This window comes from Rhea americana, unplaced genomic scaffold, assembly GCF_003343005.1.
Source record: "Rhea americana isolate MKP2758 unplaced genomic scaffold, rheAme1 scaffold_65, whole genome shotgun sequence".
Taxonomy (NCBI): domain Eukaryota; kingdom Metazoa; phylum Chordata; class Aves; order Rheiformes; family Rheidae; genus Rhea; species Rhea americana.
This window is the reverse complement of record NW_028186812.1, coordinates 1,146,038-1,160,461: the sequence shown is the minus strand read 5'-3', so window position 1 is coordinate 1,160,461 and position 14,424 is coordinate 1,146,038. Positions and strand designations below refer to the sequence as shown.

Genomic DNA, 14,424 nt, shown 5'->3' with positions numbered 1-14,424 from the left:
AGTGCAGCTGCTGTAGGCTGGTTCTTACACCCGTGTTTTATATATAGTTATATACAGTATCCAGTATATACACTGAAGGTGAATGTTAAATTAAGCATCTAAAAYTATATTTTAAGTATTAAAATATCCATTAATGGAAAAAAAAGGTATTGCATTCTGAACTATAATTTGACTAACATGCCCAGAGTGAGATAGCAGAAATCACCTTCCATCTCTGCTGAGGAGTAAATACTTGGTTGTGCCCAGAATAGCTGGAACAGCTGCCTTTAACCGGTAGAAACAGATTGCTATGAGCAAAATCATATTTTTGGCTGAGCCAATAGCATATTGCATTTCTATGCTTCTGCTGTCCTCTTAAAAAGACCAAAAAGAAAATAGAAAGAAGGAGAAAAATTGTCCCACTGACACATGTCTGAGACTCAGTGTCCCATAGGCTGATTTCGCAAATCTTGTTTCAGGCTGAATCTGTTTGTTTTAGGGGATAGTTCAGAAAATGAGAATACTCTCAATAGCTGCCTTCATGTATGAGCTAGAGGCAAAGATTTGAAGCCAGAAGTTAATCTGATGATCATTCTGAGTAATGGAGAAGCTTAAGAGAGTTGATACATGTTATGAACAGTCTCCGAACAACAACAACARAAAAAAGAATGAAGTTTACTTCCTTGGTTATCCCTTGCAATTATTGACCCATTKCAACCTGAGATCTTTAGGTCTCACTTGGGCTTCAGGAAGATTTCTTAGCAATCTCTGATTTGAGCAGCCAACTGACATTGAAATACGATAAGCATRTAAGAGCATTAAATAGTAGCATTCTCCATCACCGGCAGCCTCTGTTAGTTGTGCTTCCAGGACAAATGAAGCTAGAATGTACAGCTGTTATGAGTTGTAAAATACATTTTGAAATGGAATTGATTCATCTGTGTTTCATGAGATTAAGCAAAAGCAGAAGTATAAAGACTTGTCTTTTTTCCAAGCATATAATAAAAATATTCAGTCTCACTGGAACGTAATAGAGATGTGCTTTCAGCACACAGATGTGCAGTAGTGAGAGCCACATTTTATGTAAGCTGCTCTTTCTTTTGTGCGATGTTAAGAACTGAATGTACTTTCATACTCCTTTTTTGGCCTTGACATGAGGTAATGTCAGAGCAAATGAAGACCTRGTGGTAAATCCTTTTCAGCACTGCTGATGATCATGGTCATTGCTGAGCTGTTACTGGCTGTCTAATCATTTTTGGGAAATTGTGCTTTTCTTAAGTGGAGCTGTATTACAAATTTTTATTTCTATAACAAAATTTACTGGTGTGATTCAGTATTTAGAGGGGCGGAAAGGTGTATTGGTCACATGTTGTAGAGTATATTCAAAGCAGGTTTTATTGTGAGCTTCAGTGGGTAACGTTATTAGGGGCATAATGAGTGATTTGAATGGAATTACAYGGGGAGGAATTCATGCCAGCATCTCATATCTGTAGAAATGCATTTTAGCACATAACAGATTTATGGCTGGGATTTTTGCATATAAGGCAGAACACGCAGAAGAGCAAGCAAGTCTGTTTTTCTAGYTTCATTGCTTGTTCTGTGTTTGGGGGTTTGTATTATGGCTGCCTAGATTTTACAACTACAAATGTGCCAAAACCTTTCATTGGTTCATTCAGGTTGAACAATAAGCAACCTAAATGTCTACTTTCTTCAGCACATACACACTTCTTTAGCTGACATACATGCAGATTTTACAAATATAAGAGATGCACATGCATGTTTTGGCTTTAATCGTGTAAATTTGTATTCTTGGACAGCATGGAAGTGTTGTAGTGCTGTCCAGATTTCACCAACAATCCACATTTTTATGAGTGATCTCTATTTTTCATTGTTCTTCCAGTCACCCTGGGAGCAGCTACGACCCACAAGTCCCCATCATGAGGGTGATGTGGGTGTCTGCCTGGCCTGGCAGAGCTGGACTTGGTGCATTGCTTTCAAGTCTCTGTAGAACTGGCCTATAGAGCTTGGTAAAAATAGAGCGAACCTACTATCAAAATGCATAAGTCATCTTGGCATTCAAGGCACTAACCATATGTATGACTGCAGAAATGCACAAAGTCTGTTTCACTGGAGAGATTTGAAAATTTATTCTCTGTTTTTATGTAGCTGCCATTTATTTACTGCTGATTAGTATTTGCACAAGCTAGATCTGTCTCTCTTGTGAAAAAATCTCCACATGGGACAGGATTTTCCTCCATTCCCCATTCTCACCTATTCCTACCGCCAACCCCAAAAGAAGGAGGGACCATTCTCTCGTCCAGCTGATGGTTTCCCTGCCTCTTCTACTGGATTGGGATTCATGATACCCAGTGAAAAATATTTAAAAGTGAAAATCTTGTCCAACATAAGCTACACCTATACTTGTAAATAATGGTGAGCTAGGGACAAGGTGACTCAGGATGGTTCAGGTTCATCTCCCCATTGCTTAGTACTAGTCTGCCTTCTCAAAAAAAAAGATTTGCCTTGTGGAGAGAAAAATGAAACAGCCCAAAACAGGCTTGGAAGCAGACTAAAAAGAGTGAGTGATCTGGGGTCCAGCACTTGAAGCTATGTCTAGCTGCACAGACATATCTGCAGCTGTTTATCCTTTCTCTGTTAGCAGTCATAAGAGAAAAGCATTTTCAGTATATGTTTTATTCTGCCTATTCTAGACACCTGAAGGTGAAATGAGTCACCCTGTGGAGATAACTGTCTCTCCTTTGACTGTAGAGGGAGTCCAGACAACTGTCTTATGTAGCTGAAGGGAAGGAAGGGCATCCTACCTTCACAGTTGTCCCTTCAGTAGCATTATGCCTTCATATGGGTTTTCCTGGCAGAGATATCAGTGGCTTCCAGGCCTCTTTGGTGACAGTGTAAAGATGACATCTGTACTCTCTACATCGCTACTTCTGTACTGATTATTCTCTCCAAGAAATACTGGAGCAGGAGAAAACACAGTGCATGTCCTCTGTCTTCATATTTCCACCCTCCTGCTTCTTCAGTTCCTCTTAACAGCTTCCACTCTGCAAAGTCCTTTCAGGAAGGTGCTGGGGAAGGATAGGACACAGGGCCACAGTCTGGCTAAGCAGCTCCCCTTCCAAGTGGAGATGGTTATCACTTTGTCCYGGTCACCAAACAGCTGGACAACCAAACAGCTGGACAACCCGGCRTCCCCTGGAGGCAGGTGGATTTCTCTGAGGGACATGTATTTTGTTTCCTGATGCTATYGACAATTACTGCTGAATGATTATGGTGCTTTTAAGAAGCTAAGAGCTATTACCAAGTCTCTACTGCTTCCTTGCAATTAAAAGAACTTCTGATGCAAAATGACAGTGTGAACTATTTGCTCTTGTCTTTCTCCTCAGAAATTGAAGCAAAGGAAGCGTGTGACTGGTTACGTGCAGCTGGATTTCCTCAATATGCTCAGTTCTACGAAGGTAAGTAGTTTTTTCTCCTATTTGTGAAGTACTGAAAGTGCGTTGGATCCCTTGCCAGGAGAGCTTGTAGTCTGGCAGCACTACATTTGACTGAGAGTAATACAATGGTGGGCTGCTTTCACAAAGCTGCTGGAGTCATATGAATGCCTAAAGAAAAGTAAGACTCTAGCCCTCATAGCTGTGGAAGAAAAAAGGACAGTTTGTATAAATCTCAACAATTAGCAAAAACAAATACAAAAAAATCCAATTACATAGGTATCTTTTTTAAAATCTCCTGAACTGTGTCTAAAATAAGATTGAAAATATTAATACTTTGCAAAGATATTAGAAGTGAATCATTTGAGCTGTGCTTTCATTCGTTCTCCTCTCACTGCAAAGCAAGAAAAGCAAATATTTTGGTGTTAGCTCAAAGCAAAATGGGTGTCAAATCACTGTCCCAAAATTTTCAGTTCTGGGAACGCGTATGGACTCTTCCCTCCAGCCATTTCCCYTGCTTTGTTGTTTTTGGAGTGAGTGGTTGAAAAGTCATGCTCAGATAAGCAGGGGGTGTTTACACTGCTGCTGCATTCGGGAGCAGTTTGGGGACTGAGACTGTTTTTTTCCTACTCGTCTCAGCTCRGTGCTGAGAGGGAAACTGTAGCTGATCCTCATTTTTCCACGCTGCAGATTATCTCTGCCAGGGATATACAGCCAGCTCCAGCCCATTAGGGCTTATTAGCCTACACACAGCTCTGCCAAACCCGCTGGGCTGCTTCCAGGGTCAGCGTGGGTCTGGAGGCAGCACAGCTACGCTGGCAGGAGCAACAGCCACGAAACCTTGCAGACCAGAGCCAGTTCTGCAGAGAGCCAACGCAGGCATAGTCGATCCACACTTGGGGAACCGGAGGTGTCAGGGAGGACGATGCCCAGGCTTCATCCAAGGTTCCCGACAGCGTGCTGAGCTCCAGCAAGGCTTCTTAGCTGGCTCCCTCTGGGCTCGCAGGTGCTGAGCTCCCACAGCTCCCTTGCAGTCAATGCACACTGTAGACAAGCTGCATCTCTGAGCACAAGGTTGTTTTTACTGGTGTCTGTTATGTACACAGTATGTCCTTGTGTCCGAAAATGGTGACCGCAGTTCTTGCATCCCCATTTCCTGCTGCAGCACCAAAGCATTGCAGAGCAACCTGGGGGGCAGCCGCAACACTGAAAAATTGGTGTTGCAGCCACATCACTTTTCACTCTAGTCTGACTTTAAGTGAGCTCATTTCTTCATGTCTCTTATTTGAGTAACAATTTTTTTTTGATTGCTGTTTTGGGGAGTTGTATTAAAAAGCAAAAAGCTCAAAATATTTCTGCTTCATGGGAAAAGTCTGTCTAGCAAATAGTTTATTAGGTTGCTATGATGGGAATGGAGAACCTTGTTGCCCTTGCGGCTGATGGAAGTGTGCTGGTAATTTTCTGATCTCATTCTTTTGTTCTAGACAGTAGAAAAAACAGCTAATAATTTAATATCTTACTAAAGCACARGTGACATGATGTTGCTATTTATTTGGTGCACAAGATGTTCAACTTCCCAAAAAAAAAAAAAGAAAGAAAGTAGTAATTGAAAGGATCACAGATATGGCATAGGGGACAGATATAGAAGGGAACCAGGCCTGAGTAAAAGAGGTCATACTGCATTTCAGTGAGTGAACACTTGCAAATCATTTTAGATGTAAACAATGTATTTTCATTTGAACAGCAAGCAGTTGTCTTAATACTGTGTGTCCTTTTATAGATTCTCAGTTTCCCATTGACATTGYCGCAGTAAAGAAAGATCATGATTTTCTTGACAAGGACCTTGTAGAACCTCTTTGCAGGTAAATAGCACTTGAAGTTTCACTTCTGATAYTTTAAAAATGTTAGCTGATTTGTTATTCTTAGTAAAGCAGCCCGGCGGAAGAGGCATTTGCTTGTCCGTATGAATTAAGCAATGWTACTGTTAGTTTTTCTAAATAAATGATAACATTCTGGATTCATTTGTCCTATGGAAAATCCTAGAGCAGGGCCCATTACACTCATAGAAAACATCACAAGATTTAAAATRGTCACAAATCTATTGGATTTGAAAAACATCCCTTTTAAGAAAGAACTAGCAGTAATACAAGAAAACCTTGAATGAATTAGGGAGGCACATGTGAATTACATGAATGGCTATATGTCCAAGCACAGCAGAAAAGATGAAACGTCATGGTACAGAATTCAGCAGGTACTTTCCCTGTCAGTAAACATGGCTTTCCTGCTGCTGCGCTTCCCTTGGTGCTCCCTTGGTGTTACTGTTGACACCAGTAACAATAACAGTGGGACCAGAACCCCAGAATACTACAGCTACCACAAATAGTCCTTGGTCTGTCCCTCCTAAGGCTTTGTGTTTGCTGTTTATCTGGCTTTTTATGSTCTGCCTGTGACGAATATACCATATTACATTGCTCCAGTGCAGTCCCCCAGGATTTAAGAAGCAGCAATTCTGCGGTAGTTTTGCAAAACCACATTGCAGACGCATTGTTCCCCTCTTTTTCTCTCCTGTGCTCGGCTCAAGCTGGATTCTATCTTCATTTCTGTAAGGACAAAGGAGCATCTGGCCTCCAGCAAAACAGGCTTTGTTGCATGTTGTGGAAACTTTCACAATACTAACATCAAGATAATTAGACCAAAATCTATTTCCCCTTCTGTGACTGTAGCTAAAGATGTTAGAGAGTATATGCTGTTCCACTGCACTGTGCGCACAGGGATTAATGAGTCTGTGATAGAGGATTGCAGAGAGRATTTCCTAATTGTAGAAAACAGAGCTGGAAGAAAGTTCACCTCATCTACCTCTCCATCCCAGCAGATTTCTTCTTTCATGGAGGATCTGCAGCCTTCCCAAGGGATTACTGGGATTATTGAGATTACTATTAGGATGCTTCCCCAAAACTCCCTTGCAGTAGCTTATACCTATGATTTCCCATTTTGTCCATTATGAATATGGAAAACAGCATATTCCCTTTCTCTGTGTCTGACAATAAATCAGTAGGAAAGACCTGGATCCTTCAGTGACTGCTCTCAAGAACAACAAGGAGCAAAGTGATTGTAGACATGACCTACTGGTGTTCTGTACAGCCTAGTGGAAGGGATTTCTGTCTGACCCTGAGCCTAACAAACCTTTTTGCCACAAATACAACCTACTGCTTCAGGTTAGCATGACAAGAGATATGCTTTGGTATAGTCTGGGAACTGGTTGGGGGTAGAAAGGTGAGATATCCTTTTCCTCCTTTTCCTCACAAAATTTAAGCAACATCTAAATGTGCACAGGTTCCAAACATATTTCTTCTGCTCCCTGAACTGCCCTGAGCAGGCCTTTTCCACAATATGCTTATATACATCCTTGGACCCTACTTGATTATGTGACCACTTTCTTCTTTTGTCCAGTCTTTCTTCTCTGAAATAAGTAGCAATGGTAGTACTTAAATTACGGTCATGAAGCATTCTACATCTATGCAGCTAAATGGGATCAGCTCACCTGTTGCTGCTTCAGACTCTCTGCAGACTCACATCTATACCTTCAACAGTTGCTCTAAGTTTATATTTTTTAGGATTGCTTTGTGAGTAGAAGAGATAGATACTATGTGAGTTTTTTTCTCTCTTTTATTGAAAGACAAGATTCTGGAGAAGAAACTAGGATCTGGAGAGATGCACTGATGTGACAAAACGCTTTATATTAGCCTAGATGTAGCAGTATTGCTAAGGCCTGTAGTATGTAAACAGACACAGATCTTTCCAAATGGTTCTATTCAAAGATAAAAGTCTTTATGACTGTCCAGTAGCTTTTTCTGCAAATATTTTAATCAGAAAATAACACCTGTTGCTTTAATTTTTGTTGGGAGTTTTTAGATATGCAGATCTAAAGAGACAAAACACATCATATACTAGTCCAGTAGAAATAGAAGTATTATGTGCAGGTTAAATAGATGGAAGAGTGATGTTTTCAGACCACAGACATTTAATTTGCTACAATTCAGCAACTCCAAAACTTTCGTTGAGAGCAATCCGTAAAAAATGATCATGCCAAATGTCAAGATTCTGGTTCATCTGAAATAGAAACAGTGTCAGCCACACCTCCAGTACAAGCATCATTACTATGTTAGCTATCAAACCAGCATTTTCCAAGTTTTCCAAGCTTGGCTGACCACTGTGGCCTTTTTTCTACTTCTGCTTTTTTTTTGGTGGTGGCATCACTACAAGGTACTTGCCAGGATATCATGCTAGAGGCAAAGGCTATGACACAGTTTCATGAAACAGAAAACTGAAAAGAGGTTATGTATGTATGTCTGTATGTACTGGTTACCCTACTGGGTCCCAAACTTCAGTTCTTCAAACAGCCAAAACTCCCAATGCCTTCAAAGCTATACATGACCAGGCCTTCACGCTGATTTATAGGGCATTCAGCCCATAATACTGAGCAAAATGGAGTTCTTATTTTTATTTGGAGGTTGATGTTACAGCTGCAATGCCCGACTAGATAATCAGTTTGAGCAGAATTTTAACTCTAAACCRTAATTGTTCTGGAATAAACACTGAATTTCTCTGCTGTTGTGGATTGAAATCATACTCTTAACCTCATTTTATAGTTGTTTTTGTTTTGACATTTTCGTATATGAGACAATGTGAGGCACAAATGCAGAGAAACATTTTCTTTTTTAAGGCAGCTGGTAGCGTTTTGTTCAGAATGCCTAAAACTCCCTGTTGTAAAAGATTTCAAGTGACCTTTCTGAGACAGTCTAACACTCCTGCTGTTTACAACATCATTTTAAAATTTGGCAGAGTTAAGGCCAAAGCTGGGGCCCTTGGGTTAGAGGCATATCTTTTTTCCTATCATGAGATTCCATTCAGGTTTTATTGAGTAACGAACAATAGAAAATTGCCATGCATTCTGCAGGCAAGTGTTGTCAGCCTGCCAAAACAATAATTGGGCATGAAAATTTTATAGCTGGATCTCTATGTCATTTCCAAAATAGCAGTCAACAGATTCTGCTCTGGGAACTTTTGTGGCTGCTGTGATAAGAGGATGAGAAGGAAAAGTCAAGCCATGTTGTATTTTTTTTTTCATGTAAGTGCAGCAACTAAGAATGTAAAGAACAAGTATGTAATACTAGTCTACTAGAACCCTACTGAGGCCCCTAAACCAAGCTCTTAAAATTTGAAATGTGGAAGCAGCCAGCAGCTTCTTTTCCATAGCTAATGTCTCTTAGATACCTTGTAAATAATCCAAAGGTCGCTATATCCAGAATACCATACTGTTAGTGTTTTGAAATGGTTATTGCATAGTCAGTACAATTTATTGGGTTATATTGCTCTAGGTGCCATTAAGAGATAAGACTGGATCTCAGCTTGCAGTATGGAAAACCCTGCTTTGAAATCAGTAGAAAGGCTCCCATTGATCTCAAGGAGAATTAACTCAGCTCATGTGAATATGTTTCCTGTGAAGTAGTTCAGCCTATTGCAGTAATGATAATAAGTGACAGAGCTGGAAAATAATATACTCTCTATCTACAAAACTGTTGGAGCAGGCATGTGGCCATGCAAGCTTCCCATTCCAGTCCTGCCCGTACTGGGAGGACCCTTATTCAGTGTTGAGTCCTCAGCAGAGCCCAGCACAGGGAATTAGATGTCCTCTTCACATATTCTACAACACTGAAAGAAGCCCTCTGGGAGCATGCATCCTCTTTTTGCATCTAAGCTTGGCTAGAAATAATGGTAAAACAAAGTAATAGTGTAGTATTTCCCTCAAAGAGCTTAGGGAACCGTAAAATATGTTCTCTTGATCTGTAACAGAGGAAATGTCCCAATCTCCAAAGATAGGAGACACTATGCTGTCTGTGCCACCTCATCCCATTACCCCTACTGCCTCCTGGCAGAAAAGCTTCTGCGTGCCCCTCCAGTGCCACTGGCTCTATTCCCCACCAGCACCTTGGTAGCAGCTGCAGAACAGGTCCAGGAGAATTTGTGGAGCTCCAAGTCACTCTAAAGTTGTCTTAGCATATCCAGATGGCTCTTTAAGCAGGGCAATAGGCCAGACACAAGGTTTCACAGTTAATGAAATTCTACTTTGCAATAAGTTTGTGCTTATTTGTAAACACTGCTTAGTACTATACAGTGCAAAAGTTAGAGATGTCCTGCTCCTGAAAACTTCCATCATAAGGGGGATAGTAAGTACGCCACTGTGAGTGGGATTCATGCATGTGTCTAATACCATCTTAAATTGCCTAGGATATCCAGGACGTCCTCACAGGTTGGCTGACACAGGACCTACAGCAGCAAAAGGCCAGACTTGCTACTCTAGGGGGATCTAAAATAGCACTAGATGCCTCCATTTGGGCACCTGAATCGCTCCTCTGATGTTAAACATCAGATTTGAATCAGTAGGCATCTTTCACCTTCATGGCCTGTAGAAGAAAAACAGTTAACATCAGTGAAGCACTTGTTACAGTAAATATTTTGCAGGCTTTCCCTGAACACTGCACTTTCCAGACAAGTATTCAAAAGCATCCATAGATAATTTGTTGCGTATACAGCCCACCTCTCCTGTGTTAAATACAGATGTGATTTATTTTACTTTTTTCTGCCTCTCCTTCAAGTTTAGATTTCGTTAGAAATAGGCAGTCTTTTCCCATGTTCCTATGTAGTGACATAGAAGTGTAGGTAGCATCTCCATTGCTTCTTTCAGTTGACTAAGTCATCACTAACAGCCATTTGTAGCCAGAGACCTTTTTTTTTTTGAAAGATTCGTTGAGGACTTAGCTGTCAGTCATCTAACGGCTATAAGCAGATAAGAAAAGCTTTCTGCCACCACAGGCACATCACCAGGATATAGAAAGTTGAAACAAACTGGCTTTGATTGGCGTTGTTAGTACCAGGTAAGCTAACAAAAATGATCATTAGTTCTCTAATTTCACTGGCAAATCTTCTCACAGTATTGAAAAAGCCCCAGAAAGCATGCCGTTATTTTGTAGATGGATAAATTTACAAGCTGAGGTTGAGCCCCTGGCTCCCATTAAAAAGTAGTTCTGTTTTTGATGGAGTGGGTTCTTCGTAGAAAAAGCAGATGAGAAAGCAGTCAGGACAATGATTTAGCTCTCTAAAATTCCTGTCTAAGTAAGGACATTGACTTTTAGAGAACTGACCTGTCAGTTCCGAACGACTCTACTCTCTGAAATGATCTTGTTCTCTAATACAATTAGTGATTGCTTCAAATTGTTTTATTTGTTTGACCCTGTGACTTCTGCACCTTTCCACGCAGCAGATGAGGCCCCTTTTTAGAAACGCCATGACACGTTCTGCTTTGGCTGCATTTGCAGTTACCTAGGTGCCAGCAGGGCAAAGTGTAAGTCACTGGCAGCCACTTTCTCTTCTTCATGTTCCTAAAATGCATTGTTTGTTCCTTTGCTTTTAGAAGGCATGCAACGTTATGTTGAGTAAAGGAAGGCTCACTGACCGCTGTATTTCAAATGTTTTCTTCTACATCTTCTCAAAAACAGCTGCAAACCAGCAATAAGCACAGGGCTCTTTTATAAATCACGGAGAAAACAGTTGCAGAAATCATCTGCTAGGGACTGTTGTGAAGCCACAAGGCTCATACTGTAGCGCTGTTTTTCAGGAAGTATTTCTTCAGCAGTCATTCTCATAGAGATGAGGGAGTTAGAAGTTGATAGCTTGATTTTCAGATTTGATGTGCAACTTCAAAGGAGGCAATGGTTTCTCAGAATTTGTGAGGCTCTGGGCATGTATTCAGTTGTCTCTTTTCTCCTGCTTAGCCTCATAGAGAATGTCCAAAAAGGGCTTCCGCATTCGTGATCTGGCGAAGCACCCCAGCCGTGTTGTGACACTGCAGTCAGACAAGATCCAACAGACACAACCTTTCTGTCCCACTTTCTTAGAAAGAGGAAAGAAAYCCAGTCCTGAGGCCCAGGTGGGACCTCAGGGCAGTCCCAGATCTCAGTCACATTAACAGGGAACACGAACTACGGGGATGCCACAGCATTCAGGTAAATCTGAGTGCTACTGTAGAGACAACCGGATTTACATTTTAGTGGCTTATTTTGCAGAATAGATTGGCTTATCCAATTTAAAGGTGTGAGGACAGTGTTAGCAGCTTGATTTAGATATGCAGATGTGAGTCGACAGTCAACAAGCCCAGCAGTGGTGCACACAGCAGCATGTGCATGTAGAAATGCCTCTGCAAACTTGTCTCTCTAGCACAAGCCAACTAATAATAGTAGGAGATGCCGGAACTCAGATCTGAGCCTTCAGTTCACCTCTCGAAGGAAACTATCTCCACTAATAGAAGGCTGAGCTGGAGTCCTTTGAAAATGTATYTGTGCCTTTGTATATTTGGAATCAATATAGATATCCAAATTTAAACATTTTGTACTCAGAAGAAGCACTGAACATTACTCAGCCAGGGCCCCAACAAAATGAAACTTTGGTTTGAGAAATTCCATGTTTGGGCAAAAGATGAGTTTTGCAATGATAGATGTAATCCCTGAGGAGGAGGATTTGTGGGCAGAAGGCTGAAGATATAGTTACAGAACCACAAGGCCTGCAATTTATTACAAGGACATTAGTGCCATGCATGTGGGGTGTGCTTGTGCGTACATTACACTCACATTAATATGATGAGCACAGGACTTTCTGATAAGGCATAAGGGCTTTATCAGCTTGAGTTAAGGAAGAGTATTTTATTTGCAGATGAGGAGGTGATATTTTGTGAGGGAAATTTTGTAAGGAAGATCCACATTTGGTAGGCTGGTTCTTTTTAAGTCCTTAAGTCCCAGGGAGGAGTATACTAATAATCTAATGTTCTGATGTTCTATGAGAGATTCTGTTATTGATGTGATTTTTTTTTCTCACATGCCCCTGTAATTTATCACATACATTTCAGATGTTACCGGTTCTGTAGATTTGCAGCCTCTCATCCTGGGACCCAAAAGTAAAAAAAGTCTTACTGCAAAGATACAGGAGATGATACAGAAGGCTTACAGAAGAGTACTGTGGATACATGCCCCTCTAACTCTGCCCTTCCTCATTCTGAAAATTAGCCCTAAAACAGGCAAACATTTAAAGTTGATATTTACCTCTGAGACTTCATGTGCTTTTGGAAGATGGATGGTTTCATGAATCAGGCTCTTAAAGTGTAAATAAAAATGAAGCAGTTACGATTAACATAGTACTTTCATTATTAAAAGAACACATTTTGCAGTGCTCTGACTCCCTCTGCATATGGATGCACACACTTGTGCAAGTGTTCACTTTCCATGCTTACAGATTGTCATTTCAGCATTTAATGAGCAGAAACCAAACAGAAATCCTTGTAATACCACAGAATCACAGAATGGTTGAGGTTGGAAAGGACCTCTGGAGATCATCTAGTCCAACCTCCCCACTCAGCAGGGTCACCTRGARCATGTTAGACAGGGTTGCATCCAGGCGGGCCTTGAAGATCTCCAGAGAAGGAGACTGCACAACCTCTCTGGGCAACCTGGTCCAGTGCTCCGTCACTCTCACAGGGAAGAAATTCCCCCTCACAGTCAGGCAGAACTGCCTGTGCTTCAATTTCTGCCCATTGCCTCTTGTCCTGTCACCCGGGACAACTGAAAAGAGTTTGTCCCCGTCCCCTTGACACCCTCCCTTCAGGTACTTGTACACATTGATAAGATCCCCCCTCAGTCTTCTCTTCCCCAGGCTAAACAGGCCCAGCTCTCACAGCCTTTCTTCATACGGTTCCTCATATGATAGCAGGCAAATCATAGTCTGGAAACAGTGTTTGTTTAAAAGTTGTTAAATTTGTTGTATTTTGGATGTGTTAATCTGTCTATAAGATCTGTGGGTTATGGAGGGAAGGAACTATGGGCCATAAAGAAATAATTAACTGATTACTATAATTTCTCCTTTTGTCAACTTTTTAAAGGAGATACTAACTGCCTGAAATGAGGCACTGAATCTGAAACTCACTTTTTCTTTTGTCTCTGCCAAGTGCTTTGAAATCCCTAGCATTTACATTAAATCATTTTATACTATTTATGTTACATTCCTGCAGAAGGCAACTTATGTCCTCACTCTGATCATTTCTCCATCCATAAAAAGTATTTTGTTTATATCCTTTGTTAAGTACTTAAATGTCTATGAATYAAAAAGCAATATATAAAAGCTGGCTATCAAGCAATATGAAGGTAAGATGCCCTTTTAAAGCAGGGGCCTTATAGCCTGAAATAAAATGAATGGTATCATTTCCTAAAGCTTGTTGTATGGAGTTAGCATGCTACAGGCAGATAAGAGAAAAGCTTTTGAAATTATGAAAAATGCCCTTTAATCAGAGGCTGCTAATCTTTTGATTTTGCTTTACCCTGTAGACGACTGAACACATTGAACAAGTGCGCCTCAATGAAACTCGATGTGAACTTACAAAGAAAAAAGGTAAGAAAACGTCATGAAATGTKCTGGCTTTGTTCAGAATTTTGTCATAAGAGCTCTGCAAATTAGGCTAAAGTCATTAATGCTCTTAAAAGTAACTTAAGCATATTTGGCTTTGAACATGTGTGTTAGCATTTTCTGGAAAGGCAAAATCTTGCTGAATCTTGAAAATACAAAAAAAAAGAAGAAAAAATGACTACTACAGCAGGAACAAAACTACGTGTGTTAAAAGGGCACATGCAGTATTTAAAACTTTATATGTGTGCAATTTAAGTTAGTGGGTGAAAGGACAGTGTATTTTCATTACAGTGGCCTGTTTGCCAAATGCCATGTGAGTACACAATGGAAAATCCTGCTAGGGAAAAATGAAAGCTCCTCCGATTAAAACAATAGCTTTTCTTTATTTCTTGCACTAACTTATTCCCAGTTAAGAATATGAAAATAAGCCCTGTCATCCTTACAAACTCCTGTGTAACATGGGAATTATTTGAGGCTTAAAGGATTT

At 40.6% G+C, this 14,424-nt stretch overlaps 1 protein-coding gene across 4 annotated transcripts in view; it reads left to right on the top strand.

Annotated features, from left to right (window-relative positions):
* The window catches only part of STARD13 (StAR related lipid transfer domain containing 13), a 305,799-nt gene that overhangs the window by 262,994 nt on the left and 28,381 nt on the right, over positions 1-14,424 (top strand). For all 4 annotated transcript variants that reach the window (XM_085320652.1, XM_085320651.1, XM_085320654.1 and 1 more), the window contains 3 exons: positions 3,384-3,455; positions 5,212-5,293; positions 13,859-13,922. In XM_085320652.1, the coding sequence (XP_085176778.1) occupies positions 3,384-3,455; positions 5,212-5,293; positions 13,859-13,922 (218 nt within the window). The remainder of the gene's footprint in view (positions 1-3,383; positions 3,456-5,211; positions 5,294-13,858; positions 13,923-14,424) is intronic.